The sequence below is a fragment of the Ictidomys tridecemlineatus genome, chromosome 9 (genome assembly GCF_052094955.1).
Source record: "Ictidomys tridecemlineatus isolate mIctTri1 chromosome 9, mIctTri1.hap1, whole genome shotgun sequence".
NCBI lineage: Eukaryota > Metazoa > Chordata > Mammalia > Rodentia > Sciuridae > Ictidomys > Ictidomys tridecemlineatus.
In genome coordinates this window covers 29,646,105-29,668,219 of record NC_135485.1, presented here as the reverse complement: position 1 = coordinate 29,668,219, position 22,115 = coordinate 29,646,105, and the positions used below count along the sequence as shown (strand labels likewise).

At 37.6% G+C, this 22,115-nt stretch overlaps 1 protein-coding gene across 2 annotated transcripts in view; it reads left to right on the top strand.

Annotated features, from left to right (window-relative positions):
• The window catches only part of Rfc1 (replication factor C subunit 1), a 70,858-nt gene that overhangs the window by 47,332 nt on the left and 1,411 nt on the right, over positions 1 to 22,115 (top strand). For both annotated transcript variants that reach the window (XM_013356238.3, XM_040292540.2), the window contains 14 exons: positions 305 to 484; positions 2,866 to 2,970; positions 4,991 to 5,396; positions 6,900 to 7,009; positions 9,014 to 9,128; positions 10,599 to 10,696; positions 10,882 to 11,019; positions 11,135 to 11,230; positions 11,708 to 11,806; positions 13,399 to 13,553; positions 13,666 to 13,783; positions 15,962 to 16,107; positions 20,026 to 20,239; positions 21,577 to 21,768. In XM_013356238.3, the coding sequence (XP_013211692.1) occupies positions 305 to 484; positions 2,866 to 2,970; positions 4,991 to 5,396; positions 6,900 to 7,009; positions 9,014 to 9,128; positions 10,599 to 10,696; positions 10,882 to 11,019; positions 11,135 to 11,230; positions 11,708 to 11,806; positions 13,399 to 13,553; positions 13,666 to 13,783; positions 15,962 to 16,107; positions 20,026 to 20,239; positions 21,577 to 21,768 (2,172 nt within the window). The remainder of the gene's footprint in view (positions 1 to 304; positions 485 to 2,865; positions 2,971 to 4,990; positions 5,397 to 6,899; positions 7,010 to 9,013; positions 9,129 to 10,598; positions 10,697 to 10,881; positions 11,020 to 11,134; positions 11,231 to 11,707; positions 11,807 to 13,398; positions 13,554 to 13,665; positions 13,784 to 15,961; positions 16,108 to 20,025; positions 20,240 to 21,576; positions 21,769 to 22,115) is intronic.

Below are 22,115 nucleotides of genomic sequence, written 5' to 3'. Positions count from 1 at the left end.
AATTGAAATATAAAAGAACAAAATGGAAAATTGCATGAATGGGTACTTTTAATGAGTTTTGCTAAGAGAATTGTTTTTCTTGTAGCTCATTTAAAAAAAATTGAGAAACGCTAGCTACATAAGAATTTCTCAGGATTTAGTTTCAGGTTCTGCTTATTTGCTGTAAATTTCCAGCCAATTTTTCATGCCAAGGTTACTTATGATGTCAAATAGAAAAATCAGCTTGCTGCATTTTTGATGCCAAATATTTCTTTGGAAAGCTACCATGTAATTTCTTCTCTGTGTGAACATTTTTGGTTTTTAGGGAGCTGAAAATTGCTTGGAAGGCCTTATATTTGTGATCACAGGAGTGCTGGAGTCCATTGAACGAGATGAAGCCAAGTCTTTAATTGAACGTTATGGGGGAAAAGTAACAGGAAATGTCAGCAAGAAAACCAACTACCTTGTCATGGGTCGTGATAGTGGACAGTCCAAGAGTGATAAGGTGGGTCCTGCTGTGCCCCCTGAAATGTGGGAGCCTGCTTTCTTGGCATGCTCTTGGTGTGACTGTGCGTACTAAGTAATGCCTTTATATAGAGAGTTAAATGAGGGAAAATAAAGGAAAAGTAATTTCATTCGTTATTTCTTCTCTGTATAAGTGCTGTTAGCTTTGACCCCAGGCTCTTGGTTTTCCAATTGAAGGCATAGTTCCTGTTTATTTGACTTCCTTAGTGTCTTCTAGTTAATAATAATTTTTTTTTTAAGATAGAGAAACAAATGCAGTTTTCTTTTTTCTCTGGCTCTAAGTATTCCTGTATATGTCGTGATATACTCCATCCTAATTTTTTTTTTTTTTTTAAACTGGAATCTCTAAGGGAAGATTGAGGTCTGTTAGGTTGGATTGTGTTTAGCTCCAAGTAAAAGAATATTCAACTCAACTTGTGATTCAGACAAACTGCTGCTTATTTTCCTCACCTGACAATAATGTCAGAGGTCAGCAGTTGGCTCAGCAGTTGGGCAGTGTAGCCAGGGTAGTGCCACCTTCCATTGCCATCTTCCTTTAGTCCTCATGCCTGTCGCCTTGTGATTGCAAGGTAGCTGCATTCAAGGCAGGACAAAGGACACAGGGGCAAGATGTCATAATAGCTGTGAGTGGCCTGACAGGCATCTTCCCAGAAACATCTCCTGAAGAGTTCCACCCAAGTGTCATTGGCAAGAGCTGGCACATGGACATTCAGAGCTCTAATGGAGGTTGGGGAGGAACAGGAATTCTCTGATTGCCTTAGACCAGACATACTCCATCACTTGGAGATGGACACATTGCAGTTGTGCTAGCAGGGAAGAAGGTGATGGAAGATGAGTATGAGTCAAACATAGGAGAGGGTGTGAAGAACTGGACCTAGATCCAGTTTGCCCTTTTCTGGGAGGAAAGATAAAGCAGTTTACAAAAGTAGTAATGTTAGCTGAGTGTGATGGCGCACACCTGTAAACCCGACAATTTGGGAGGCTGAGGCAGGAGGATTCCAAGTTCTAAAGCAGCCTTAGCAATTTAGTGAGAACCGGTCTCCAAAAAATAAAAAATAAAATAAATAATAATAATAATGTGATACTTCAGCTGTTAGCATATCACTCTTAGGGAGTTTATCTATCATTTTCTACCCCCAACCCCCTTCTTTCTTTTTGGTACCGGGGATTGAATCCAGGGATGCTTAACCAATGAACCATATTCCCAGCTCTTTTTTATTTTTTTTAACTTTGTTTATTTAATTTATTTACGTGGTGCTGAGAATCAAACCCAGTGCCTTACACATGCTAGGCAAGCGTTCTACCACTGAGCCACAAACCCAGTGCCCCCAGCTCTTTTTTAATGTTTTATTAGAGAGTTGCTAAGTACCTCACTAAATTCCTGAGACTGGCTTTGAACTCATGATCCTCCTGCTTCAGCCTCTAGGAGCTGCTGGGATTACAGCCGTGAGCCACCGTGCTTGGTATTTTCTTTCTTTCTTTTTAACGGTGCTTTTTCAGTGAATGTTTTTGCTTTTTAAAAATTCCATTGTTGCTGGGTGCAGTGGCACATACCTGTAATCTCAATGGCACAGGAGGCTGAGGCAGGAGGATCACAAGTTTGAGGCCAGCCTTAACAATTTAGCATGACCTTAAGCAACTTAGACCCTGCCTCAAAATAAAAATTAAAGAAGAATTGGGGATGTAACTCAGTACTTCTGGTTTAACCCCTAGTACCACCCCCTGAAAAAAAAAATTTAGTGTTACCTAATTTACAAATAGGCCTTGGAATTTTTTTTTTTCCCCTCTTATAAAAATGAATGGATAGGGTGCAGTTTTGATGATTCTCATTTTTTTAAAAAAAATCTTATTCTAATTTGTTATATATGATAGCAGAATGTATTACAATTCATATTACACATATTACAATAGAGCACAATTTTTCATCTCTGATTGTATACAGAGTATATTCACACCATTCATGGCTTCATACATCTTAGGGTAATGATGTCCATCTCATTCCCTGTCTTTTCTACCCCCTTGCCCCCTCCCTTCCTCTCCCATCCCTCTGCCCTATCTAGAATTCGTCTAATCCTCCTATGCTCCCCCTCCCAACCCCACTATGAATCAGCCTCCTTATATCAGAGAAAACATTTGGCATTTGGTTTTTTGGGATTGGCTAACTCCACTTAGCAGTGATGATTTTCTTTTCTTTCTTTTTTTTTTTTTTTCTAATTTTTTTTTTAGTTGTCAATGGACCTTTATTTTACTTATTGATCCATGTTGCTGAGAATCAAACCCAATGCCTCATACATGCTAGGCAAGCGCTCTGCCACTGAGCCACAACCCCAGCCCCTGATGATTCTCATTTTTAATCAACAGGCAGCAGCCTTGGGGACAAAAATTATTGATGAAGATGGACTGTTGAATTTGATTCGAACTATGCCAGGCAAGAAGTCTAAATATGAAATAGCAGTTGAAGCTGAGGTTTGTATAAATGAACTTGGTTTATTTAAGTCAAAATGTAGAAACATTTTCTATTTCATGCAGACATATCTTATGTGGATACCAGTTCATTGGCTAGAAGATTAACTGTTCGTTTACCACAAATGAACTTAACCTTATTTCCTTTTGACTTGGAGGACTCTCTTCAGGGTGTCTTCTATGGTGTATTTCCTTGGCTTTCTCAAAAGAATATGTAGAGAAAGGGAGGCATAGAGAGGGCAGTGTATTACATGTATGGACTTGTTAAACTTTCCTTGTATCTCACATTCTTGTGTTGACTTTACAGCAGAAATTAATGCTTAGGAGTTCTTTAAAGGAAATGTTCTGGGCATTAGCATGATTAGTGCTTAGTCTGAACTATTAGGGCTTTTTCTGTTGAGACAGAAACTCAGCTTGTCTTGGTTTCAGCAAAAAAACAAAAAATGTAGTCAATTAAGCTAAACTAAGAGCCGAGTGGGTCTTGAGTAGGAACTCAGGGTCCAGTGCTTTCAGAACCCTTTGATTTTCTGTCTCTGCTTCTTTTAGTGTTACCCTCATTCATTCCAACATTATATAGCTGCTTTTCTCAAAGCAGGACACAGGAGTTCTAGCATCCTGAGATTAACAACTCCAGCACTGTCACCAATGTGATCCACCCAGTTTATGACAGTTAGAAAAATCTGAGGGGATGATTTGTATTGTGTAACTGTAGTAAAGTTGTTAAAAACAGGAAGTTAACATTGTTTTGGAGAATCTTTCAGTTTTGGTTTCTTTGATGTTTTCCGTTAATTAGATTGAGTTTAATTGTTTTGGCAGGAGTTTCCCAGGAGTGGTATGATATGTACATGATTCCTAGTGCATGACATGTATATAATGCAGTCATGACTTGTTCAGTTAGTTGGTTGACATGGTGCCTGCCTGGTTCTGCACTAGTAGAAAAACTGTTTTCCCCTCTGTAATTGATAACTATCTGAGGTAGATACTTGAAGATGATGCTAAATGTTCTATTTCTCCTTAAATATTTGTCCATGAGTTTTAGCAGGCATTAATGAAGACACTTAACTATTTTAGAAATTATGATATTATGTACATACCATAATTCGCCCTTTTAAAGTGTGTAAGTCAAGTGTTTTTAGTATAGTCACACAAGTGTGCAAACTTCACCACTGCCTATTCCAGAACATTGTCATTACTCCAAAATGAGATCTGAAACTCAAATTGCAGTCACTCATCATACCCACCACTGCAGTTACTAATCTACTTTCTGTCTCTCTGGACTTGCCTATTCTGGACATTTCATGAAAACGGAATCATACAACATGTTGACCTTTTACTTAGCATAATGGTTTCAACGTTCACCTATGTTGTAGCATATATTAGTACTTTACTCCTTTTTATGGGTGAATAATGTTCTACTGTGTGGATATGGATTACATTTGTTTATTTGGTTATCAGTTGATGGACATTTGAGTTGTTTCCATTTTTTGGCTATATTATATATGTCATTTAATATAATGTTGCTGTAAACATTTAAGTACAAATTTTGGTGGAGCAGTAGCTTTTAACTAGTCAGGAAACTTTAAAAACAAAAATCTTTTAAATCATTACTCTTTTTTCAAAGTGAAATTGGGTGGAGTTCTTATTACTTAACAGCATGTTCTTAGTTTTAGTATGTTTGTTGTTAATTTAAAAAATATATTTTTAGTTGTAGATGGGCATGGCACCTTTATTTTATTTACATATTTTTATGTGGTGCTGAGTATTGAATCCATTGCCTTACACGTGGTAGGCAAGCATTCTACCACTGAGTCACGACCCCAGCCCTGTTGTTAATTTTTATAAAGTTTGAAAAGTGGTGATTTCCACAAACCACAGGTTCCATCATTAAAAGACCAACCCAGATTGAGTAACTCAATGATCGAGTAACCTGGGTATCTTAGGTTGCTCTTGAGTACATTTTGCAGCATTGAAATTTTCTGTGTCTCATCAGGTTTCTTTTTCTCTAATTTTTCTGCTTTTTAAGATGAAGAAAGAAAAATCCAAATTGGAGAGAACACCCCAAAAAAATAATCAAGGAAAAAGAAAAAGTAGTCCAACCAAGAAGGAATCAGAATCTAAAAGGAACAAGCTAACTCCTAAAAGGGACAGTTCTGTAAAGGCAATAAAAAAGGAGACACAGGAAACAAACGTGCCTCGGAAAGCCCTGAACTTTAAGGAGCAGGTGGCCCAGGACACACAGGGTGACAGTAAGGCTAGGGATTTGGCTGACAGCGGTGAAAGCAAAGTGGAAAATTTGCTCTGGGTAGATAAATACAAGCCAACTTCACTCAAGACTATAATTGGACAGCAAGGTGACCAGAGTTGTGCCAATAAACTGCTACGCTGGCTCCGAAACTGGCACAAGAGTTCTCCTGAAGAGAAGAGACATGGTGATTTCACAACTTCACTCATTTTGTGTGTCAACATGTAATTGCTCAGTCGCACACATATGCAAAAGGTTAATGGTTGGTTCATTCATTTGTCACCAAGCTCTTATTGAGTCTTGCTCTGAGCCTAGGTGCTCTACTAGACCCTTGTGGTGCTGTTGTGAACAAAGCTCCTCAGGAGCTCAAAGGTGGTAGGGGAGACATATGAACCAGCCATTAAAATGCATTGTGCCAAGTACTGTTAGAGGGGTAAGTACAGGGTGCTTCTGGGGTGGAGGTGTGGGGTCAGGGATGAAGATGTGTGCTCCCATCCTGCAGGAATGGATGGCTATGCTAAGGCTTGGAATCCAAGTAGGAGATAGCCAGGTAAAGGGATGGGTGGATTTGGGGTGGGAAAGAGAGAAGAGTGCCCAGAGCTGTAGGGTGAAAGGTGTAAATAAGGCATGTACACAGAGTAGGTATCCTAAAATCCTAGCAGTGTGTGATTTGCTTTTGTTAAGCTTAATAGACATGTACTTCAGTAGTTTCTATCCTTGTTTACCATGTAATTGTCATGAAAAATGAAAAGTCAAAATATATGTTAATGTCTAAAGTATTTTTGGAACTGAGGTTTCAGATCATGATATTGGTAGTGTTTTCTTAAGTTTCAGCCATAGCCCTAGAAGATAGTTCGTGAAAAGTTAGAAGACAAACTTTAGGAGCAGTATAGCAAATCCCCAAAGTGGTAACTGAGTCATTAATATCTGCATGGCTGCCTGACATTGCAAGCAATGCCAGTTTACTTTATTCATAACCGTTAAATAATGTAATTCTAATGACATAATTTAAGATTTAGTTAAATTTTTATTTTCTCTTCCTGAAACTGTATAAAACCTACCTTAAAAGGGGAACAAGTATTTTGTATGCCTGGAGAAGACTTTAAGACTACAAATGAACTGTAATCTCTTTTTCTGTGTCCATGGATAGCAGGTGCAATAATTTCTCGGTTATTGAGTATCCATTGGGTCTCTGTATGTTCCAGCACCCACGTAGTAAGGGTAGGAAGGAAGTTCTGGCTTTGAGCTGTGCAAGATAGTTGTAGACTTAGCATCTTTAACTTGTTATTTCTCCTTGTGCTCCTATAACTGATTCTGGTTGTTAGCATTTATTGAGGCAGACCCGAGTCTGTGCTTAGCACTTTGATCATCACACCACAGTATCAGCTACTTCACTGTTATTAATCTTGATTTTACAAAGCAGAAGACAGACATGGAGGGGTTCAGTCTTGACTCAAGTTCTCCCAGCTGGAGATGGGCGGAGTCAGGTCTGTGCTTTTGTAGAAAAGGAAACCTATAAAACTATTGTTTCACGTCAGAGTTTGAAAGCAAATTAGTTTTGTTCTACAAATTTAGAACTAACCTGGATGAATGCTTTCTGTGGATAGTTCACACATAACCTATTCCTGCCATTCCTGAATTTCTGTTGGGTGACCCAGGTAACACTCTGAAACTTTTTTTTCTCTGGCAGCAAAGTTTGGTAAATTTGCCGGTAAAGACGATGGCTCTAGTTTTAAAGCAGCATTGCTCTCAGGCCCTCCTGGTGTTGGCAAAACCACCACAGCTTCTCTGGTGTGTCAGGTGGGTACACTGTCACTGTGGTTGGAAATAACCTTCCGTATCAGACAAATGCTAGTGTATAAGATGTGTGTATAAACATGCGGTGTATATTTTTCTAAAATCCAACTTTTAAAATCTGTTTTGGTTCTGGTGATATTTGTTATTTTCATCCTTTTTGAGGTAAATACACTAGTGCCCCTTATCTGTGGGTGATATATCCCAAACCCCCAGGTGGATGCCTAAAGCCACACAGATGGTACCATATCCTACATATACTGTTTTTCCCTATATGCCCTATAGCTTGCCACATAATACCATTGCCATGCAATCTGTCCTCCAAGTTTTGTACCATGTTACCTTCTTTGCATCACTACTGTTGTTCTTTGGGCCATTATTAAGTAAAATAAGGGTTATTTGAACATAAGCGCTGCCATACTGTTATACTTGATCTAATAAACAGGGCAGTTGCTAAGTGACTAATGGGCAGATAGTGTATACAGAATGGATATTCTGGACAAAGGGCTGAGTCACGTCCTGGCAGGATAGAGCAAGACAGCCTGAGCATTCAACATGCTACTCAGAATGGCATGCAATTTAAAACTTAAGAATTGTTTATTTCTGGAATTTTCCATTTAATATTTTCAGATTATGGTTGATTAACTGAAATCTCAAAAAGTAAAAAACTGTGGATAAGGGGGGAACTAATAAGTAAAATTTACCTTTGAGCCAGTCATTGTGCTGTTATTAAAGCACTTGGGTACATTATCTTAGATATAGGTTGAACATTCCTAATATGCAAATCTGAAATTGAAAATGCTCTGAAACTCCAAAACTTTGCTGAGCATTGCTGAGACACTCAAAAAGTTACAGATTTTGGAAAATTTGTGGATTCCAGGTTCTCAGGTTAAGCATGTTCATCCAGTAAAATCTATGTTAATATTCCCAAATCTGAAAAACCCTGAAACCTGAAACACTTCTGGTCCCAAGCATTTCAGACAAGGGGTACTCAACCTGTAATGTAAATAGCTGTTACAGACCCTGAAAGATACAAATAACTCATGTAGTTTTGTAACTATTCTTTGTATTCAGTGTATGTCCTCTTATTAACCTCATGTGACAGGTAAAACACATGGGGGCACAATCTGAACCTGGGTGGTCTGACTCAGGTTCCTGCTCTTTCTTGTGTCTATTACTGCTAACTCTCTAGACAGTGAGAGGCACTAGACTAGAATATATCAGAGTTCTTGTGTTATCAGAGTAATAAGGGATTATAAATTTATTGCTGGGTTCCCAGTCCTTTGCCACATAAGCTGATAACTTATTTTGGTCTTTATTGTATGGATCAGAACCTAAAATTTAAATATAAGTGCTTATATACTTTTCACTGTATTTTTTAAAAAAAGCAAAGCATTTTTTTTCCTGATATCTACATTTATGAGCACTATTTTTTCTCCCTTGGTATCATTCCTTTTTTGTTTATAATGAAGAATAAGGCATTTTTAAAGCTAATCAGTTTTGGAAAATATCAGAATAACTTGAATTTTCCTGATTAAAGAGGAAAATTGTATTTTGGGACAGTTTGGCAAAGAATGACTTAATTTCTAATTTTATAATTTATCCTAGGCAAGAATTTTTTTTGGTATTTTATAATAGATTAATTCTTTATCTGCTATTAAATTCTTGGGATTTTTATATTTAAAATTTTAGGGCTCTAAGAAGCAAACTTTATAAAATTGTTTGTTTAAATATATTCTTCCAGATTAGTGATTTAGTAGCTGAGGCCTTAAGATTGAACTTTCATGTGTTTATATATATAGGTGTGCTGTCTATATGTGATATTTTAAAAAATGACTAATATTTTGAGACATAGTTAAAATCATTGACTTTTGTGACTATACTTTGTATTTTTACCCATGGTTCTTTATGTGATTTTTGCATTCTTTTCTTAATGAACTTTTCCTTTTTGTTTGTGGGAAAGAAATTAATTTGCATTGTGATAGTAATGATGTCTGATATTTGGATTAGGAATTGGGATATAGCTACGTGGAACTAAATGCAAGTGACACTCGGAGTAAGAACAGTTTGAAGGCACTTGTTGCTGAATCGCTGAATAACACCAGCATCAAAGGCTTTTATTCAAGTATGTGGCTTTTTGAACTGTTATTGTTATAGTATTGAGTACTGCTGTGCAGTAGGCACCCTGCTGAATCTTGGTGCTATCAAGAAAGTAAGAAAGTCCTCTGGCATAACCCTTATAGCATAATGGTTACCCTGCTTTAGGCTTTGAGGTTTCTGAGACTATGGTAAAATTTTTGCATTTTCAAATGATTTTAGAAGATTCACAGGAAAATAAATATAATTCCATGTGACGAATGAGGTAATAAGGCCTGCAGATGAGGAATGATTGTGTTTGGGGTTCTGGCTAAGCTAGCAAGCTGGGAAAGGATGGTATTTATTAGAAAGGCCTTGAAGAAAGAGAGATCTATTTGGAGGTAGAAAAATGTCATCTCAGGCAAAAATAGTAGAAGAGAAGAAAAAAACACAGTGTGGAAGTGTTCACTGTGTTTTAGGCTGTGGCTGGTGGTCCTGAACAGCCAGAGTTCACGGGGAGAATTAAGATGCCAAATTAAGGACTCAACTGACTGTTGAGAGCCGGAGGTGTACTGCTGCTCACCTGCATTCTTGGTGTTTTCAGTGGCAGAAAATCTTTCTTTAATGAAGTTGCTCAGGAAATGTCACTTATGGCTGGTGGGAGAGTTGCCTGGCTGTGTTTCTCAGAGTTTAATTATACACACCTCTAACCAGAAATTTTAGTTCCTGGTATTCAGTTATTACTATACTGGTTTAGGGACTGTTAAATGACGTGTGTGCACACACATGAGGATATTAAGTGTAACTTATAGTAAAAGCTTGGGAGTATGTTAATATTTCATTGGTAGATAGTGAGTGAGTAAATTATGATGCCTTTGTTAAAATGGAATATTAAATAGTCTTGAGAAAAATGAAGTGTTCTAGTTGCGTGCGGTGACACACACCTGTATTCCCAGCTACTTGAGAGGCTGAGGCAGGAGGATCACAGGTTTGAAGCTAGCCATAGCAGTTTAGTGAAACCCTAAGCAACTATCTCAAAATAAAAAGGGTTGGGAATGTAGTTCACTGGTAAAGCTTCCCTGGGTTAATCCCCAGTGTCAACAAAGGAATTGTTCTATATCTATAGACAAGGGAAAGCATCACCAAAAATATATTAAATGTATACTAATATAACATGTATAGAATTTCTCTTAAAGGGTATTCAAGAAAAAGTTGTGCTACAATTGTGTACAATGAATCAAAATGCATTCTGTTGTCATATATACCTAATTAGAATGAATGAATGAATGAATGAATAAATAAATAAATAAAATTTAAAAGACCCTAAAAAGGGCAGTGGGTGGGAATTCAAGAGACTATTGTTTGCCTCCGGGAAGGGAAACCCAACAGTAGGGGTGAAAGAATTTCCTTTTACTGCTTACTCTTAAAGCTTTTGAGATTCGTTGTATAATTATTTGTAAAGTAGCAGTTTTTGAACTTTGTTTTTCGTTTTTGTCCCATTCTATTGCATCTCACCCAGGCTCAGGTGGAGCAGCCCCTTCCGTAAGCATGAAACATGCGCTCATCATGGATGAAGTAGACGGCATGGCAGGCAGTGAAGACCGGGGCGGAGTGCAGGTACTGGAAGCATGTACTTTTTCAGTTTTACTGCTGATTTTTAGATTTTTAGAAAATATTCATTATGCATTGATAATTATAATTATTAAAGCATATTGTTAGGGAGGTTTTTAAAACCTAAAATATATTGTGTGATATTTTTGTTGTTTAAATAATTATTTTTGTCTTGCATATTTGTCTTTTAGGAATTAATTGGTCTGATAAAACATACTAAAATACCCATTATTTGTATGTGTAATGATAGAAATCATCCCAAGATTCGCTCTTTGGTTCATTATTGTTTTGATCTTCGTTTTCAAAGACCTCGGGTTGAACAGATAAAGGTATTAAGGTTCTTTTTTTTTTTTTTTTTTTTTAACCACACTATCTTGTTTATTTAAGCTAGATTATGAGTTCTAAAAAAATTATTAAAGATCCTTTCCTCCTTTTGAATTCCAGGGTGCTATGATGTCCATTGCATTTAAAGAGGGTTTAAAGATTCCCCCTCCTGCTATGAATGAAATAATTTTAGGAGCCAATCAAGATATCAGACAGGTAAATTAAATATATCTTATGGCAGTTGTTGATTCTTTTTCATTAATGCCTTCATTTTTTTTTTGATCTCTTTTTGATGTACATGAGAGTAGAGTATTTTGACATATTGTACATGCATGGAGTATAACTTATTAGGATCTCATTCTTGGGGTCATACATGATTTGGAGTTACCCTGGTCATGTATTCATAAATAAGGACAGGAAAGTTATGTCCAATTAATTCTGCTGTCTTCCCTAATCCTCCCCCTTCCCTCCTTTCCCCTTTGTCTAATTCAATGGACTTCTATTCTTCCCCTCCCCACCCTCCCTTATTGTGGGCCAGTATCCACGTATCAGAGAGAACATTTGGCCCTTGGTTGTTTGGGACTGGCTTATCTCACTTAGCATGATATTCTGTAGTTTCATCCATCTGTCCTGCTGGGAGGGGAAGCAGAGGTCTTTTCCCATCTTTCATTGTCTAATTTATGATTCTTTCAGGTTTTGCACAATCTAAGTATGTGGTGTGCGCGAAGCAAGGCGCTAACCTACGATCAGGCCAAGGCCGACTCTCATAGGGCCAAGAAGGATATCAAACTGGTAAAATACCTATCCGTTTCGTAGTTCTTCCCAAGCGCAGCACTTTTTGATCATAGGTACTAGCTTAATAGAAGTGGTATTGAGTTACTGTGCAACCCATGGATATTTATAATAAGACATTGTGGCTGGAAGTAGTTCTAATTCAAATTCATTTTTTCCTCAAGGATCGTTAATGTTATGATAAATTTTAAGAAAGGGATAAGTTTTAACTTATACTCATGCTTCAACAGTTACAAAATAGCTTTCCTAGAGTCCCTTATGTATGGTTTTAATTTTTTTTGTACTAGGGATTGAACTTGGGTGCCCTACCACTGAGCTATATCCCTCGTCCCTTTTTCTCCCCACTTTTTTTTTAATCGGTGCATTATAGTTCTACTTATTGATGGGATTTGTTGTTACATATTTGTACATGTATATAATATAACAATATAAATTTTAATTTGGCCAGATTCTCACTAAGTTTTTATTTTTAGGCAGATTATTACTAAGTTGCTAAGGCTGGCCTTGAGTTTATGATTGTCCTGCCTAAGGCTCCCATGTTGATGGGATTACCAGTGTGCCCCACCTAGTAGCTTTCGTGTTTTGAATGGTTTTGTACTATTTGGAATAATTTGTTTCAAATGGTTTAATTTAATCTCTATGAAACCAGAGGTCTATATCAATTTCCTCTGTGCTTCATTTAACTAGTCAGAATTTATTATTATGTTAGAGCATTGATTAAGTAATGTTTTTTTTCTTTCCACAATTTAAGTAATGGATTTAAAAAGAAATTAATATATTTTATTTTTTGATACAGTTTTAGGTTCACTGCAAAATTGAGTGGAAGGTGCAGATTTCTCCTGTACCTGTACCACTCCCTCCCCTGTAGGCACAGCCTTTCCCCCTGCTAGCCTCCCCTCCTGCCAGCCTTCCCTCCAGAGTGGTCCATTTGTAAATTGTAAAATTGTTGTACATTCTATGGTTTTTTGGTATGTGTCCACCATTGTTGTGTCATGTAGGGTAGGTTCTCTGTCCAAAAAAGTCCTGTTTCTTCATCCCTTTTCCCCACTTAAGCCCTGACAACCACTAAACTTTTTCCTGTCTTTGTAGTGTTGCCTTCTCAGAATGTAATATAGTTGGAATTACATAGTATGTAGACTTTTGAGGTTGACTTATTTCAGACAATAATATGCATATAAGGTTCCCTTTATGTCTTTGAATGATTTGATAGCTCTTTTTATTTTTTACTTGTTGAGTAATATTCCATTATCTGGATGTACCATAGTTTGTTTATCCAGATGCTGAAGGACATTTTGGTTGCTTCTAATTTTTGGCAATTATGAATAAAACAACTATAAAAATCTGTGTGCAGGTTTCTGTGTAGATGAAGTTTTTAGTTCATTTGGGTAGATACCAAGGAGTATGACTGCTGATGGTAAAAGTTAGTTTAGTTTTGTAAGAATCAGACTATTTTTCAAAGTGTTTGTGACAATCCCACCAGCAACCAGTGAGAGTGCCTTATCATTGTTGCTCTGTATCATTGCCAAATATTTGTTGTGTTCAGTGTTTTAGATTTTGAACATTCTAACAGGTGTGTCCTTTCTTCTTTTCAGGGCCCATTTGATGTTGCCCGGAAAGTGTTTGCAGTTGGAGAGGAGACTGCTCATATGTCACTTATGGACAAATCAGATCTCTTTTTTCATGACTATTCAATAGCACCCCTCTTTGTCCAGGAGAACTATGTGCATGTGAAGCCTGTAGCTGCAGGGTGAGCTTTCTGACTTCTGAGGGGTAGGACAGAGCTGGGAAGGCCACAGATTTGGGAGGGAGTGTCCTGGGGTGTAGATAGTGGTGTAATCCAGACTGGTTCTTTCCTGTAGGGGTGACATGAAAAAGCACTTGATGCTTTTGAGCCGAGCAGCAGACAGCATTTGTGATGGGGACTTAGTGGACAGTCAGATTCGGAGTAAGCAAAACTGGAGTCTTCTGCCCACACAGGTAGGTGTAGGGCTCTCCTTCAAGAGTGGACTTTGAAATTACATAGTATATAGACTTTTGAGGTTGACTTATTTCAGACAATAATATGCATATAAGGATTTTGCTTTAGCCAAAGAGAACAAAATAGTTTTGGGCTCCTACATTATTTAAGATACCAGGTGAATAATATGGCTTTTCTGGAAATACTATGATCTGTTATAGATGAAAACACCGTGATCACTATTGTCTGTTTACTAATCTGTTTTTATTTTTCAGTGTTTCAAAAATGTTTTTATCTAAATGTATGCTTGGAAAGAGGAAGGCTAGATATTGGTTATAACCAAAGATGTGAATAAAAAAATTTGTTTGCCCTGTTCTACCTTAAGAATTTATTTATTTTTTGTTATTTGTGGTCCTCCTAGAGGGTCACTAAGTAGCTCCTCCTCAAAGAAATGAGTCAGGTCAGGTCAGCAGTCATCTCTGATGCAGGAATTCCAATTTCCTTCTTTTTTGCTAACAATGCAGCTTTTTGTTGGGTACTGATTTTAGTTGATATCTTTTTAAAAGAATATATATTTTTTAGTTATAGGTGTATACAGTATGCTTTATTTTTATGTAGTGCTGAGGATCGAACCCAGGGCCTCACGCATGCTAGGCAAGCACTCTCCCTCTGAGCCACAACCCCAGCCCATAAGTTGATATCTTTAAGGGAAAGTAGAATTTGGCAGACATTTTTATTTAAGAGAGTTGTTAATTCCTATTTGAGTTTTGTTTTTAGCATTAGTGGCCTGAATGATAAGCATGGGACTTTCAGAAGGCCCATTTTCTTTTAATTCTACCCACACGTTGCTTGGAAATAGAAAACAAAGACTTATTCTGGAGACACAGAATCTTTTATGTTTTAAAAGTGTCTACCCCGCCTTAATAATTGTACCTTTGAGAATTTCTCTTAAATAATTTTAAATACAGAGAAATCTTTTTTTTTTTTTAATACCTTTATTTTATTTTTATGATCGAACACAGGGCCTCCTGCATGTGAGGCGAGCACTGTACTACTGAGCTACAACCCCAGCCCAGGGAAATCTTAATCTGTAAAAATATTTCCTAACTCTTTAGTTCTGATAGCAAAAACTTTGAGAAAATCTCCATGTCCAGTAATAAGAGGATTACTTTTGGTAATCCTTTGATAAAAAATTTTATACCCTTTATTATTTGTAGAGATTATCTAATATGAAAAAACATATGAGAATATTACTAGAATGAAGCAGGATACAAAGTTTATGTGGAGTATAATTCCAACCTTTAAAAAAGCAAAACCCTTGACCCTAAAAGGTATGTCAAGTTCCCTTTTTAATTTTGTCAAGTGCCACTCTAATCAATTCTCTAATTATTAGACTTTCCATATATTAATCTGCCTGTGCTGTCAATTGCTTATGTAAAGATAATCCCATTCCTCTTCAGCTAGTTCTGTGCTGTGCCATTGGCATCCATGAGGTAACGGGTATATTGAGGTCATCTGGCTGAGGATGCAAGCTTTCTCTGAGCTGTCACATGTTATGGAACAAGGTGTTGATTGCAATTCATTGTTTTCTCTAGAGGTTTCCTTCACCTACAGATCAGAGACAGGGAAAGGGCCTGGGAGCCCTTAATTAGGTATACTGCTTCATTTTCTGTAGATTGTGTTTTAGTCCATTTTTAGTTACTAGTAATGCAATACTACAGGCTGTGTAAGTTTTAAAGAGGAGAGGTCTAGTTAGCTCACATTTATAAAGGTTTAGGGGCCAGTATCTGGTGAGGCCTTCTTGCTGGTAGAGTCCCAAGGTGGCACAGGGCATCATGTGGCAAGAGATGGAGAACATGCGTGTGTGTGTGTGTGTGTGTGTGTGTGTGTGTGTGTGTGTGTGTGTGTGTGTGTGATCTCTCTCTTCCCTCACCAGCATTCAGTCATGGGGCTTCACCTTAATGACTCTAGTCCAGATCACTTTCCAGGGCCTCACCTCACCTTTAAGCAGTATACTTGCATTAAGTTTCTACCCTCTTAAAACCTCACAGTGGGGACTTAAAAATTAAGTCATGAAGGCTTGGTGGACACACTGAATCCTATCTAAATCATAGCAGCCTTCTGGGAAGCCAACAACTGCTACCGAAGTGACATTGCACTGAATTCAATTTTGGACTGCAATTGATTTTTCTCCCCAGGCCATTTATGCCAGTGTTCTTCCTGGAGAGTTGATGAGGGGGTACATGACCCAGTTTCCCACCTTTCCGAGCTGGCTGGGCAAGCACTCATCTACTGGCAAACATGATCGTATTGTTCAGGAACTAGCATTGCATATGAGTCTCAGGTAAGCAGAATTACTCCATTTCTGACATTTTATGGTGAGGGTATTAGCCTTTATCCAGTAAGATAGCATGAGTGTAAAGATTTGAGCTTTAGTTTTGATTTTATTACTAACATTTAAAATGATCATGGTTAAGTTCTTTATATTTTGTGGGCCCATACAAGATTTGCTTTACCACTTAGGAGGACACTTTGGACAATAAAGTCAGATGGTAGACGTGTCATAACTTCAAAATACATTTTGAAAACTGTATACATCTGAGGTGGTATTGCTGATATTGTGACTATGCCTGTTACTAGTAGGAATAGTGTCTCAGCTTCAGAATAATTAATTGGAAAAAATTGAACTATTCAGAGAAATGAACTAGTTTTTGCCTATTTTAGTAGTGAACGGACCTCATTTGAGATAGAAAACACAGTTTAGCATGTAACAGAAGGAGGCCACTCAGAATCTAAAAAAATGTGCATATACCAGATGTTAAGCAGACTTCAGGATTTATTTATCACCAGGGTTTCAAGGTCCTGCATCACTCTGCCCTAGGGATGTCCCTCCTTGAGGCTCCTGCCCTACTCCATGTGGATTTAGAGCCCTTGACCTCCATGTTGCTTTGTGGCTGTTCCTTTCTCCACTCAGATGAACATTTGTCAGGGTAGGAATGAGCTTACTCATCCAGCACATAAGTGTTTCCTAGTGAATCACACATGGGACACTATCATCAAGGACATTTATGGTTAGGTTAAGACCTTCCCACTTAACCTTTTAATCCTGATCAAATCACTGAACCCTTAGAGGCCTCAGTTTCTCTCCATCTTTTCAAAATGGAAGTGTGATTTTTTTTTTTTTAATTCTTAACCTTTTTGGGGGTCCTAAGTGCCTTCGACAATCTGAAAGCTTTGACCTTTATTCCCCCTACCCTCTCCCCAGAAAAATGTACAGATGCTCAAATAATACAATCATAGGGGAAGTACAGATTCCTGAAGTTAAGAATCTCTGATTTTAGGTACATAGATGTCATCTCTATACTTTTCTGGATTTAACATTCTCTGATTCTGGTTATACAAAATTACATATAAGAGGAAAGGAGGGGTAAAACAAGATAATACAAGTGGAAGAAATGATTTACAGTAGAGGGGGTAGAGAGAGAAAAGGGGAGGGGAGGGGAGGGGGGATAGTAGGGAATAGGATAGACAGCAGAATACATCAGTCACTAGAACGGCAATATGTAAATCAATGGAAGGGTAACTGATGTGATACAGCAGTCTGTATACGGGGTAAAATTGGGAGTTCATAACCCACTTGAATCAAACTGTGAAATATGATATATTAAGAACTATGTAATGTTTTGAACGACCAACAATTAAAAAAAAAAACATTCTCTGATTCTACTAGAAGATGCCAATTCAACAGCTCAGAAGAGTTATTTTGAAAATGTTTCATGGTCTTGGGTTTTGTGGCTTAGGGACTCACTGTGCTTCCCTTCAGGCACTAGTGTCCTTAATTATAAAAGACTAAATCTACAGGAAATGGGTGAAATTGAAATTTGCCTGAGCAATAAGACAGTCACAAGGGCAAGTTTCTAGGTTTCTGACTGAGGAAGACCTCTATGACCTCTTGGGGCTCAGATATTAGTTATGTGAAGGCAGGAATAGGACCCTAATTTTTAAACAGTCATTTCTAATTCTATTTTGTGCTAGTCAGCTCTTTCATCACTGTAACAAATACCTGAGAAAATCAACTTAAGATTTTCAAAGATTTCAGTACATGGTTGGCTGGCTCCAGGGCAGAAGCTGTTCACCTCATGGCTGTCGGGAAAGAGAGAGCATGTGAGAGAGAGACCAGGGAGATAAAACATTCCTCTCAACTGCTTGCCCCCAGTGACCTACTTCCTCCAGCTGGGCCCCATCTAGTAACATGTGGGTTCTGATACCAATGGTGTTAGAGGGCTTTTGCGTACAGAGGCATCCAAGTTGAAAAGATTTAAGATGGTGACATTTGAAATGCTGTTTTGTTCATGTATTTTCTGTTTTAAAGTAATGACAGCAGGTCTGGGGTTGTAGCTCAGTCATAGAGCGCTTGCCTCACACGTGTGAGGCACTGGGTTTGAACCTCAGCACCACATAAAAATAAATAAAGTTATTAATAGTGTGTCCATCTACAACTGGAAAAAAAAAGTGACAGCATTTGAGAGAAAAAGTCATTTCCTGATGATATTCCAGTTCTCAGCAAATCAGAATTGATTCCTTATCTTTCACTGGCGGGTGTGGATAACTTTTGGATTCTGCAGGACATTCTCTTTAGTTTTCTGAGGTTTGGAGAAAATCTCAGAAATACTGCTGTAGAACTGAAGATTTCAGAGTGTGTAAGGGAGGCATTCATGTATCATTTCAAATGTAATAATCAGAACAGAAGGTGTTAGGCACCCTCATGTGGAAAGTGGCTCTGAGGAAGTCTCGCCACCTTTTTTTTTTTTCGGTTCTTTTTAGATACATATAACAGTAAAATGTATTTGATATATACATACATGGAGTATATATGTTCACATACGAACATAGGAAAGTTATTTATGATTCACCCTATTGTCTTTCCTATTCTCATCTCCTCTCCCTTCCTCTCATTCCCCTTTGTCTAATCCACTAAACTTCTGTTCTTCCTCCCCCTTCTTATTGTAAGTTAGCACATGCATATCAGAGAACATTTTGCCTTTGTTTTTTATTTTATTTTATTTTAATTTTTATTTTATTAGTAGTGATGGACCTTTATTTATTTATGTCTGGTGCTGAGGTCAAACTCAGTGCCTCACACGTGCTAGGCAAGCGCTCTACCACTGAGCCACAACCCCAACTTGCTCTGCCTTTGTTTTTTTTTTTTTTTAAATTAGAAGTTTTTTTTTTTTTTAAAGAGAGAGTGAGAGAGAGGGAATTTTAATATTTATTTTTCAGATATTGGCAGACACAACATCTTTGTTTGTATGTGGTGCTGAGGATCGAACCCCGGCCGCACGCATGCCAGGCGAGCACGCTACCGCTTGAGCCATATCCCCAGCCCCTCTGCCTTTGTTTTTTGGGATTGGCTTGTTTCACTTAGCATGATAATCTCCAGATCATCCATTTACTTGCAAAAGTCATAATAATGTCATTCTTTTTTTTTATGGCTGAGTAATATTTCACCGTGTATATATACCACATTTTCTTTATCCATTCATCTGTTGAAGGACATCTGGGTTAGTTCCATAGCTTAGCTATTATGAATTGAGCTGCTATAAACATTAATGTGGCAATGCCACTGTAGTATGCTAATTTTGTCCTTTGTGTAATAGATTTTGTCCTTTGGTTATATACTGAGGAATGGGATAACTGGGTCAAATGGTGGTTCCATTCCAAGTTTCTGAGGAATCTCCAGACTGCTTTCCAAAGTGGTTGACCAATTTGCAGTCCCACCAGCAATGTATGAGTGTACCTTTTTTTCCTACATTCTTGCCAACATTTATTTTTAGTTGTATTCTTAATAGTTGTCATTCTGACTAGAGTGATATAGAATCTCAGGTCTCACCACCTTTTACTGATACTTTTAGTATTTTGGAAGTTGAATGAGTAATCTCTATGGCTATAATAAATATGTGCACAGAAAAACAGTGTTGTTGCCTGGATCTTAAGAGTAGGATAGAAATAGAACCTATGTTTGGTTTGTAGTCACTGCTCCAAGGGAGGAGAAACTGCCTTTGAGCACAGTGATGTATGTCCATTTCCCTAGTGTGGAGCCCTGGGCCTTTCCTGCCAGCTGTTAAATAAATAGTAGGCATTCCCCCAGACATTAGTAAACTTGGATGAAGCTCCACCTGATTGCCTCTTTTGATATGTACAATATGACTTGAATTGGTGATAGTTTGCCATCAACACAATTGTGTCTTTTGTTTGGTTTTAGAACTTACTCTAGCAAAAGGACTGTGAACATGGATTATCTGTCACATATAAGGGATGCACTTGTACAACCCTTGACTTCACAAGGGGTGGAAGGAATACAGGATGTTGTTGCACTTATGGACACATATTATCTGATGAAAGAAGACTTTGAGAATATCATGGAAATTAGCAGCTGGGGTGGCAAACCTAGTCCCTTTTCCAAGCTGGACCCCAAGGTAAATCGTACAACCTCCGGGTTCTTCATCACTTTATGATGACCAGGTTTGTCCTAGAAGTACTTCAGTGGTGTTTTTAGTGCTTTTAAAAAGACTTACTGTATATTCTCTTAAAATTTATTCTCTTTTATGGCCTATGCTTTCTAAAGATAGCATTTGTTTACCATTTGTTAGAAAAAAACTTTTGGATTTAACTTTGCAATTTGTATTTTTATCTTAGCTTCATGCTGAACAGAAAAAAAGTCAAATCTGAGGAGCAAACATGAACTCCTAATAAGAGTGGAGGGAAGAAGTAAAAGTGAGGTGGTAGTAACGGGTCATAAAAAGAAGAGTGGTCAGGTGCAGTGGTGCACACCAGTAATCCCAGAGACTCAGGAGGCTGGAGGCTGAGGCAGAAGCAAGTTCAAAGCCAGGCTCAGCAACTTAGCAAGGCCCTATGCAATTTATCAGTATCCTGTCTCAAAAAGGACCGGGGATGTGGCTCAGTAGTAGAGTATCCCTGGGTTCAGTCCCTAGTACCCCAAAATAAAAAGAAGGTGGGTTTCCTGGTTGAGGATTGAATAATTTTTCCTTTTTCTTAGTCTCCCTAATTTGTGGATTCTGTATTTATTCTGGTTGGATAGTCTGCTATGTATAAACATAGCCCCTTCTTTTCTTTTTTTTTTTTGGTACTGGGGAGTGAACACAGGGGCACTTTAACTACTGAACCATATCCCTAGCTCTTTTTTTTTGTATCAGGAGGATGAAAAAGCTCAAGTGATATAACATGAATATGTAATATCTAGTTCTCTCTTTTGTTTATTTGATGCTGTTTTAGAAAACACACACTCTGTGGTTTGTTTTCTCTAGAATTTTGATCTAATTATTACTAAATTCATGGATTTATTCTGGAATTGTTTAGAAGCTTGAAGTTAAGGCTTTTTAAGTTATCAGTATTTGTAGTATTCTGCTAAAGGAATCTTCAGTGTTTTGTAGTAAAGGCCAACTTGAACCTTACAATGAGACTTTTTTGATTTACTGATTCATAGACTAACTTTGCTTGATACTTAGTAGAAATGTGGAGAGTGTTCAATATTCAAATATGACTTAAAGTCATTTTTTTAAAAAAGTGCCTAAAGTTCCTGATACTGATTAGGGCTCTATTAAGAATGTCATGAAAAATGTGGACCGTCTTCATGGAAAAATACATATATTTCCATCTACACACGCATGCATGAATATTTTGCCGATAATTTCAAGGGGCTTCCAATACCTCTGCAAGTATTTAGGTTTATGGAATTTAAGGAATTGTTTGGCAATTAGATTTTTAATAGTCTCCCTCTGCTCCTTTTATGCAGGTGAAAGCAGCTTTCACAAGAGCTTACAATAAGGAAGCCCACCTCACCCCATATTCACTTCAGGTAATAAAGACATCTAGACCCAGCACGAGCTCAGCACTAGATTCTGAATACAATGAAGAATTACATGAAGATGACTCTCAGTCTGAGGAGAAAGACCAAGATGCTATAGAGACTGACGCTATGATCAAGGTAGTATTTAAGTAATAGATGGGAGAACTTCAAAAAAGATGTTCTTTTCTTTGTGTCATTTGCCTTGTAAATAATAGAGCCTATAGCAAGTGGCAGAGAAAGCTGAAAATGCTTCCAATGTTTTGTTTGGTGTGGCTTAGGGTGGTGAAGGGATAGATTTTATTTTTATAAATAGCTCCTTGTCATAGTGGAAGAGCCACATGCTAAGAAAACAGGCCATTTATATGGATGGTCATATATTTTCTAAAGAAAAGTTGGATTTTTATGTATTTGGCCATTGGTATATGCTTTCTTATCTGCACACACACATTTTTGCCGCAGATGGAAATACATTTTTAACAAACGCA